Raw genomic sequence first — 10,214 nt, forward strand, 5'->3', positions numbered from 1 at the left:
CGATCACTTTTGGGCGCCACAGGTGCATTCTGGTTCCTGCCTGACTGCCACATAGCTAGAAGACGGACACGAACCAAAACCAAACCCAATGTGACCCCACCGAGATAAAACCGAAAGGCCTGAGTGCACAATGACCGATCAGTGTGATTTACTGCAATCCTCCTTTAAACAACAGAAGTGTTATGATGGGCGAAGAGCACATCCCTTATCAGTCTGGTTTCTAGAAGGCATTGGCCGGTGAAACACATCCTGTTCCAGGCGAGGCGGGTGTTTACTGGCTTTGAGAACCACTCTCACTCAGGGCTGAGTGAGGCTCACTGGCCCTTTAAATTCGCTCGTTCATCTCCGGAACACTTCGTGTGGGGCCGGTAGCTGCTCCGTTTGCCGCTCCAGCCCAGCAGCCGTGCACCACGAGCCTGCTTCTTACTACGGCTGCAGACAGCGAGGAGAGCAGGTGGAGGCGCGCCGTTACACACCCTGTGAACTCCACCCGCGGACAGCAGCGCTCTTCTCTCAATGCAGGCCATCAAATGCGTGGTCGTGGGTGATGGGTGAGAGTTGACTCGGTGTTTTGTGTTAGAGGGAATGTTTTCTTCAGGGAATTCGCGGCTGAGGGGGCAGTTGTTGCAGGAGGGGCAGGGCCGGGTGTGCGGGGGGGTGATGAGCCGACTTTCACTGCAGGCAGCGGGGCCTCCATCAGCCCTGATGGGTGTGAAATGTGATGTGGACTGGTGATGATGAGGAAATAAAGGGCAGGTGGGCGGTGGGGGGCACCGGCACTCAGGAGCACGTGAGGTTTTCAACTGATTTTATTTCGTGTTTTTTCAAACCTCCAGCTGTATTGATCACCTGTGTGGTGTGTGTGTGTGTGTGTGTGCGCGTGCGTGCGCGCTGTGCGCGGATAGAGGTGAACGCTGCTGGGGTTGTGCTCTTCTCTAATGATGTAATGTTGTCACACCTGCACAGCACACCGCGATGCTTCAGCAGATACTCAGTCCAGCCAGGGACCGCCGTGTGTCTGTCTCAAACATCTGCAGGCTGAAGTAGTGGAAGAAGTATTCCAGTCACTTACAAACAGCCTAACACTACTGTTAAAATACTCCATTACATGAGACATCCTGCATTCAGGATTCCACATCAGCAACAGAATGTGCTGATCTGAAAGTGAAACACTGTCAGCTCAGGCTGTTCTACCTGCAGACTGTTCTGTTGTGTACTTTAATTCAGTGTTATAAACGGATTAAATGCATTGTTCCACATTAAAGTACACAACAGAACAACTTCATTGATTCATTTAAACCAGATGTTGTCAGTCTCTGAAAGCTACGCTTTGTTATGCCCCAGCACTCGTCTCACACAGCACTGATGGACTTCGTTATGACAGACAGGAAAAGTGAATTTTTTTCGGAACAATAACTGGTATTAAGCATTCATCAGTTTTCTGTCTCATTATCTTGTAAATGTCATTTTCATGATATTGATTCCGTGTGTGCAGCATTTTGAATTTGCTCTGTGTCTGAAAGGCTCTGCAGAGATGAACTCGTCTCGCTTTATCTGCAGATCCCAAAGTTTAGCCTGTCATTATCAACAGAATGCAGTCTTCCTTTTCTCTGTCCTCCATCCTCCGGGCCCCTGTGTGTGCTGCTAGATATATGGAGTGGACAAACAAAAACAGGAAGTCCTTTCCAATGATGAAAAGCACGTCAACAAAAGGGATCATTTTGTCCTTAATTTAAAAAAAGTGATGAAGACATAATCATATTCATTTCTTTGCTTGTAAAAAATGACACAAGCCCTTAATGATCACAGTTAGTATTGAATCCTTTACCTCAGTTTTATCACACTTTTCTGTCACAAACAGGGACCCGGGCTTAGTCCCTCACCGGCCTCCCACCCACCAACTTTGCCAGCAGTGTTTGATGGATCGTAAGACGATGCCAGTAGCATCACCTGTGCATCGCACAGTTTAACTGGATTTCAAATTAAAGCCAATATTCACGTAATGATAATAATAATGATAATAATAACAATAATGCCAATAATAATAATAATTAAAGTAAGTAGCTTTTAATAGTATTTCATTTTTTGACTTCCATCTGCTTGATGCTTTGCTGTGTCCATTCCCTGTATACTGCTCTGCAATCAATTGTACTAAATCAATGGATAACTGTTGCAGCATTTCTAATTAAGCTCTAGTGATTATGTATGGGTTATTATTCTCTGCTTTCTCCAGTGCGGTGGGTAAGACATGTCTGCTCATCAGCTACACCACAAATGCCTTCCCAGGAGAGTACATCCCCACCGTGTGAGTACTGAGCTAATGCCTCCGCCTAATATAATGGAAGTGTATCATTTGCATTTAGGAGTAAGAAAGCAAGACCACATGCAGGATTACACTGTCTGTATCTCTCTAAGCTTTGACAACTACTCAGCAAATGTGATGGTGGATGGGAAACCAGTCAACCTGGGCCTCTGGGATACAGCAGGGCAGGAGGACTATGATAGGCTCCGCCCCCTGTCTTACCCTCAGACGGTAACACTCGCTCACACTCACACACACACACTTCTATGTTGGTGGTTATTATAGAACTATTTTTGATATTTAAAAGTTCAAATAAATAATACAAACCTTAATACAAGTATATGTTCTTATATCATTAAAGCATCATATGCATACTAATATCTGATTGAATCATGATACTGGATAAGATGGCTTTGTTTCAGTATTTAGCTGTGTAATTAGTCACAGTTTCTTATTTCCTTATTAAAAAGTTACTAAATTGTTTCCACCAAATAGTAAAGTGCTACTGTGATAAGTACCCTTTTAGTATTGAGTCCATTTTAAATTCGGTAATGGTGTAATTGTGTTATTTAATTAGAGAAACTAGCTTTATTTGTAGCATGCAAATCAGCCCAATACTCCCATACAAAAATCACAGAGTTGTTGAGTTTGGGGAAACATTATAAACTTTGTGAAACACTGTCAGTGACAGATCCCCTCCATACATGTTTAAAGATATAAAATACTCTGGATTATAAATTATGTCTGATGTCCAAAGTTTGACTGTTGGACACAAGATGTCTCCTACTTCACTGAAAAGTCAGCTCTCTGTGTTTGGGCACTGGAGGCTTCAAATTTTCACATCACTCTTGTCTCAGCTGAATCGTGGACCAGGATCAGCTTCCAGAGTTGTGATGTCCATCCCTTGAAATCAGATTTTTTGCCATTTTCAGTGGATGAATGTGAAAAGTCAAATGTGCCCATACATCGTGTGGCCTCCCTCACTGTCCTCTCCTTCATCTTCCTGCATGGTAGTACCTGTCTGTCTTTCTCTGGCTGTGTTTGAAACCGCCTGCTGTATTAGCAGTACATTCTGATTTGGCCAAAATGTAGCATGTAGTGTGCAGTTTGCAAACAAAAGCAAACTCTGCAGCATGCCCAAAATACCCAGATGTTGCACTGATGTGCAGTGAGACCGATTCATTAGACCCAACAAGGATACCATTACGCTTCCAGACAAACAGAAACACCAGGAGGACGAGCTCCAAAGCTTGCGTTGCATTTGCGGTGAAGTAATGCAACAAAACGCTGGTGAATCTGGCTCCTTGCAACTGTCAGATACGTGTTACCCATCTTTCAGGTTTATAAATCAACATATATCAGTTTTTTTAGAGCATAATGGGATGCTGCGCAGTTGTGGTGGTTTGCCATTAGCCGTGTTATTGTTTACTTCAAATGTCCAAAGCCTGACCTCACATACTGCAAAATAAATGAATTTAACAGTTTCATACTGCGCACTGCTATGAAAAGCAGCATGCCGTATGTACTACACACTGCATACTTTGTCAGTTGTGTAGTTGGTGGTTCTGAATACAGCCCCTGTCTGTCTCTCTGTCTGCACATCTACCCATCTGCCGCTTTGTATAACCAATGAGAATATGCTCCCTCAGTGGCTCATTTACAGCCAAATCAAGGAATTCATTGCAAACCCGGATATTACACAGGGTTTGAAATGATAGATGTAGAAATATATATACATGAATGGCCACAATATAAAGATATATGGCCTAAATATAAGTATGGATACTCAAAATACAAATATAGCTGGCCTAAATACAGTTGCCTGAATAGAAATATAGATAATTATCTAGATAATTACAGGGAATGGGCTTTTTGCTTGAGAACGTCTCGGCATACTGTAGAAAACATACAGAAAATATTAATTTTCTGTGGTATTGTGAGCAGTTTTTATTGAACTTGGACTAGAGCAGCCATGTCCAAACTATTCAATAAAGGGCCGTGTGGCTGCAGGTTTTAGTTCCAACCAAGGAGGAACACACCAGGCTGGACTCATTTAATCAGCTGATCTCCCTTTTCAGCTGATAATTAAGGGATCCCTTGATGTTGATTGGTTGGCCTGGTGTGCTCCTCCTTGGTTGGAATGAAAACCTGCAGCCACACGGCCCTTTATGGAATAGTTTGGACATGCCTGGACTAGAGACTTCATGCTGTAGTCCCAGTGCATCCCCCAGCTAGTAATGCCAGATATTAATCATCTACAGACATTTGTTTCCAAAAATCTATTCAGGCAGAAATCCCTGTGTGATACAACACTTAGTGATTCTGACAGCTGATGATAAATCATCAGGGTGTAACATTTGAAAAGCGACCAAAAACCAGGCATGTACTCCAAATGGTTCAAGAACAGCTGCCAGTTTACTTTGGGGTTGCCTTACATGGGCATTTTAGTGCTAATTCTTACAGGAATTGGATAAAAACCAGGAGTTAATGGGGGGTGACTGTTTTAAGCTGAGTCTGATGTTTAGAAGGACTCCCTACCAGCAGCTCTTACCAGGCCGTCTGCCAGTGACTGCGTCTCTACCTGCTCGGCATGTCAATAAGGCTGCTTTCACAGGACAGCCAGATCATTCCTGGTGAATGGTCCGTTTCCATTGTGCCCCTCTCTGGCTGGCATGGTGACACAGTTGAAACCCATGCTGGTGATCAATCTGAATGGTTGCTCTGACCTGGCTTTACGACCCTCCTCCTGGGTTAGATGATAGTCAGACTCTGACTTTGTTTATTCTGTTATTAATGTTTAAATGTACATAAGCTCAGAGAAGCTGTGCTCACATTTCTTTTTGAAATCCCCTTCTCTGTTTAGCTGAATGGGACTTTGAAATACGGGTCCTGAGTCTGTAGAACAAGATGTAGCCGTGTTGCTAACCAGAAAAATGTCCAAAATGTACTGTGTTGTTGTCATAGTGCGACTCTTTAAACCTGACTGTGAATTGTTCCTCCTGCTTGATTCTTTGTCCTCCCTGTGCAGGATGTGTTCCTGATATGCTTCTCTCTGGTGAGCCCGGCCTCCTTTGAGAACGTCCGAGCCAAGGTGCTGATCTCAGCTCAGTCTCAGCTCATTATTAGTACGTTTTGGACTGCATCTTTGCTCGCCATGAGACTCTGACCCCTGCGTCATTCTTTGCAGTGGTATCCAGAGGTTCGTCACCACTGCCCGAACACACCCATCATCCTGGTGGGCACCAAGCTGGACCTGCGCGACGACAAGGACGCCATTGAACGGCTAAGAGACAAAAAGCTCTCTCCCATTACCTATCCACAGGGCCTGGCCATGGCCAGGGAGATTGGTAGGTACAGACTGTGTGTGTGTGTGTGTGAGTGAGTGAGTGAGTGTCTGCTAAAGACAGGTAATGCTGAATACACAGTGTTTGTTATTATACATGCATGATACACACACTCTAAATGTAATCCACTGTCAGCTTTCACTCACAGGACCATACAAGTAATTCTGGATGTTTTAAAACATGAACATCAAATCTGGTTTATCTTTACATTAATTTCAGCCTTTTTACGAAAATAATGTGCATTTTAGATTGATTAGCTTCTGCCCAGGCAGTCAGTGGTTCATTTCTTTTCCGTTTCCAAATGAGACTGCAGACATTTGAGAATGGTTGGCCATGTGAGTGAAGGAATTTGGCCTCACTCAGTCTGTGTTTTGGTCTTTATTTGTGTTCTTGTGGACTTGTGAAACTTCGTCAGCCACAGTCCACATCCAGCCAAGTTCAGGCAAAACGACCATAAGTGTTCTCGGATTCTTTGGGACTTGTGCTGACTGTGGGCAGCCAAATAGCCCAGAATGAAATGTAATTGAAAACTGTCTTTTATATGAAAATGTATGTAATGCATATGTATTGTGAATGTGGCATACATCAAAAAAGCTGTGTATAAACGGCAGAGAAATCCTGAGGCATGTGAGGGCACAACGATTCTAAACATTTTAGAGAAGTTGTGTGGCCGCAGGTTAATACAGGTGGCAAAGAGTGACTGCTTTTAACTCTGCAAGGAGGTTCATGCTTTCCCTCACCAAACAGTGGTAAAGCCGAGGGTTTAGTTCCTGTCAGTTTGTGTCTTAACTCAACACTTTCCACGTTAGTACGCTCAATACATTTTCAAAACCAAAGCCCTCATAACTAACATGAACAATGAACTGATGAATCTCTCACTGTGACGGATTGCCTCATCCACGCTTGAATGGAGAGAATGGAAAGTAATAACTGCAAGGAGATAAAACATGCATGGTTTTGCTTGTTGTTCCATGTCCCGTGTCCTTGGCTGTCACTCCGGCAGGTGCTGTCAAGTACCTGGAGTGCTCTGCGCTGACGCAGCGAGGGCTGAAGACGGTCTTTGACGAGGCCATCCGAGCCGTCCTTTGCCCGCCGCCTGTCAAAAAAGCAGGCAAGAAGTGCAACGTGTTCTGACGGGGAGGGGACAGAAGGTGAAGCCACCGGGATGTGATTACTGTGGTCAGTCACACACGGATGGGATGCTGCCAAGTCGGGACTGCTCTGAAACAAAACAGCAATCTACTGCTTGTACATAAGGAGTTTATCTTAACTGGTTAAAAGCAGGCTGAGGATTTCAGCTGGTGGGTTAAAGATGGTATATACAAGCCTACTTTCAGAGTGCAAAGATTAATTCTGTGTGGTGTAAGCCTTAAAACGGTGCTATAAACTTGTAATGGCCTGTCTCATACATATAAATAGAAAAGATAAATAAAGGACTTAATTCATTTTCAGGTGAATATACAAAAACACTTTGCACTCTCCAGTTCAACCTTGAAACCTGTAATTAAAACATAAATTTCATACAAAACAAGGAAACAGACTAAATGTATTCCCCTTTTGCACACCTAATATTTTTTCTAATGCAGGCTAATATATGTGGATTTTGTGGAGATGACTTTATTTTGTAATGTCTTATTTGTTTTATTTTTAATGCACAGTTTGAATAAGTGGTAACCTGAAAATGCATGTGATGAGCACCCTGTTAGTTAAGCACTGTCAAAGCAGCTGCGGAGCCAGATCCTGATTGTGAGGTGATGAAGGTCTGAAGGTCCCTCATATGTTTAGAGTTTATTGTCAAATTTGATACATAATGACTCTGAGATTTCTTTCCTTTTAGATTTGACTCAAACATAATATGTGTAACTTTCAGGAAATCTTTGTTATTAATGACATCGGCCATTCAGTGAACTACATTTTACATCTGGTTGTTTGTGCTCGCATTTAAGATTGCAAACATCATCCTGAGAATTAGCCAAAAAAGTGTTGTCGCACACACGAGACTAAGCGCTGAAATGGACTGAATCCTGGAAAAAAATACAATCAAATAATAACGTACAGTTTGATGTTCCTGTATTTTATTTGTACATTGTCTCCATAGCTCAGCTTGCCTTTTCAAATTGCTCAATCAACTAATGTTAAAAAAAGCTGTGTAGCGGTTACGGCTAACTGGCTAACCTTGACTTAGGTTGCAGTTAGCCAGTCAGTTACAGCTAGTCACTTAGCTAGTTGGCCGTCCATGCCTTGCATCGCTCATAGCTGGTAGAAAGCAGTCGTTAGTTATACAACATATATGATAATGTTTTTGCAGTAATGCTAGCGAGGAAGCTAAGGTTAGCCAGCAAACTAATTTAGCTATGCTCATGTGGTGTTAGTTGCTTCGTAATCTTAGTTGATAAAATCATTTGCAAGCATTATGCTAGCCAATTTACCAGCCAGATCACTCCCAGGGCTGATTGACATTAACCACTCAAGACAGTATTTTGCTGTGTTAGCAATTCATTTACGTTAGCAAGCTAACGTTAGCTAACATTAAGCAGGTAAAACCACAATATCACAATATATTTTCCATGCTTTGCAGTAATGTTAGCTTTGACTGTAGACTTCATTTTGGGTGCTGGTCATTTGTGACGTTAGCAGACTCAGTTTCTAAGCTATTATTCTTTTATTCTTTTAAACACATTATTCTTTTAAAAGATAGATTACCAGAATGGCACCAGTTTGTACATTACAAGCACAGAAGACACACTCTTTCCTCAAAGGCAGAAGCTGCTTCCTGCTTATCTAGTGAGAAATGTTAATAATGTGTCATTAGTGAACTGTTTTTTGTGGAACTGTTATGCCAGATGTGAAAAACAGGACCCAGACAAGGCCCCCTTGAAAGGTCCCGACAGGGCACCCACATGCACTTACATAGTGAATGACTGAATAGTTGTTTTAGTGATTTATGCAGTTTAATTTTATGTGATTACATTTGAGCAAATGAGACAGGGGCAGCAAAAAAGTGACGAATTAAGTGTTTGGGATTTTGTATTTAATTGTTAATTATAATGATTCTGTATTTTCTTAAAATGTTTTAATCAATAACAACAAAGATGCATTTAACACCTAAAGGGGATGATTTGCTTTGAGTGCCTGTGACAATGCTGCCAAAAGTGTACATACAAACGCATTAAATATGTCTGAATGGACTAAAAGAATCTGCCCTTTCTTATTTTGTGTGTGTGTGCATGCACATACAGTGGCTTGAAAAAGTATTCATACCCCTTGAACTTTTCCACATTTTGTCACGTTCTGAACCACATCATAAATATATTTTATTGGCATTTTATGTGAAAGTCCAACACAAAGTGGCACACAATTGTGAAGCGGAAGGAAAATTCTACATGATGTTCAAAAATTTTCAAAAATAAAAAACTGAAAAGTGTGGCATGCAAAAGTATTCAGCCCCCTTTTCTCTGAGTGCAACTTGCCAGAAGTTGCCTGATGATTTCTGAATGATCACACATTGACCTATTGAATAAATAGAGTCCACCTGTGTGTAATCTAACCTTAGTACATATAGATTATAAACATCCAAATCCCCTACTGCAGGGCAAAAGCCTCTTTAAACTCCACCCTGTCAATTTCTCCATTGTGAGGTCAATAAATTCTAATCTAATCTATAAATACAGTTGTTCTATGATGGCCTCTGGGTTTGTTAAGAGGACGATGGTCAGCAAACAGCATCATGAAGTCCAAGGTACACACCAGACAGGTCAGGGATAAAGTTGTGAAGAAGTTTAAAGCACGGTTAGGTTACAAAAAGATTTCCCAAGCTTTGAACATCTCACAGAGAACTGTTCAATCCATCATCCAGAAATGGAAAGAGTATGGCACAACTGAACACCTACCAAGACATGGCCGTCCATAAACTTACATGCCGAACAAAGAGAGCAGTGATCAGAGATGCAGCAGAGAGGCCCATGGTAACTCTGGAGGAGCTGCAGAGATCCACAGCTCAGGTGGGGGAATCTGTCCACAGGACAACAATTAGTCGTGCACTACACATTTCCACCCTTTATGGAAGAGTGGCAAGAAGAAAGTCATTGTTGAAAGAAAGCCATAAGAAGTCTTGTTTGCAGATTGCCAGAAGCCATGTGGGGGACACAGCAAACATGGTGAAGAAGGTGCTCTGGTCAGATGAGACCAAAGTCAAACTTTTTGGCCTAAATGCAAAATGTTATGTGTGGCGGAAAACTACCACTGCACATCACTCTGAACACACCATCCCCACTGTCAAACATGGTGGGGGCAGTATCATGTTGTGGGGGTGCTTTTCTTCAGCAGGGACGGGGAAGATGGTCAGAGTTGATGGGAAGATGGATGGAGTCAAATACAGGGCAACCTTGGAAGAAAACCTGTTGGAATCTGCAAAAGACTTGAGAATGGGGCAGAGGTTGAGCTGTTTTGCAAAGAAGAATGGGCAAACATTTCAGTCTCTAGATGTGCAGAGCTGGTAGAGACAAACCCCAAAGGACTTGCAGCTGTGATTGCAGGGAGAGGCACCACACTTTTCAGTTTTGTATTTG

At 42.4% G+C, this 10,214-nt stretch overlaps 1 protein-coding gene across 1 annotated transcript; it reads left to right on the plus strand.

Annotated features, from left to right (window-relative positions):
• Positions 1-420: 420 nt before the first annotated feature.
• Positions 421-8,834, plus strand: rac3a (Rac family small GTPase 3a). The gene is made up of 6 exons (XM_041957825.1): positions 421-551; positions 2,234-2,305; positions 2,416-2,533; positions 5,331-5,393; positions 5,490-5,649; positions 6,650-8,834. The coding sequence occupies exons 1-6, from the start codon at positions 517-519 to the stop codon at positions 6,778-6,780; spliced, it is 579 nt and encodes a 192-aa protein (XP_041813759.1). The 5' UTR covers positions 421-516; the 3' UTR covers positions 6,781-8,834.
• The last annotated feature ends 1,380 nt before the right edge of the window (positions 8,835-10,214 follow it).

This window comes from Chelmon rostratus, chromosome 17 (genome assembly GCF_017976325.1).
Source record: "Chelmon rostratus isolate fCheRos1 chromosome 17, fCheRos1.pri, whole genome shotgun sequence".
Lineage (NCBI taxonomy): Eukaryota > Metazoa > Chordata > Actinopteri > Chaetodontiformes > Chaetodontidae > Chelmon > Chelmon rostratus.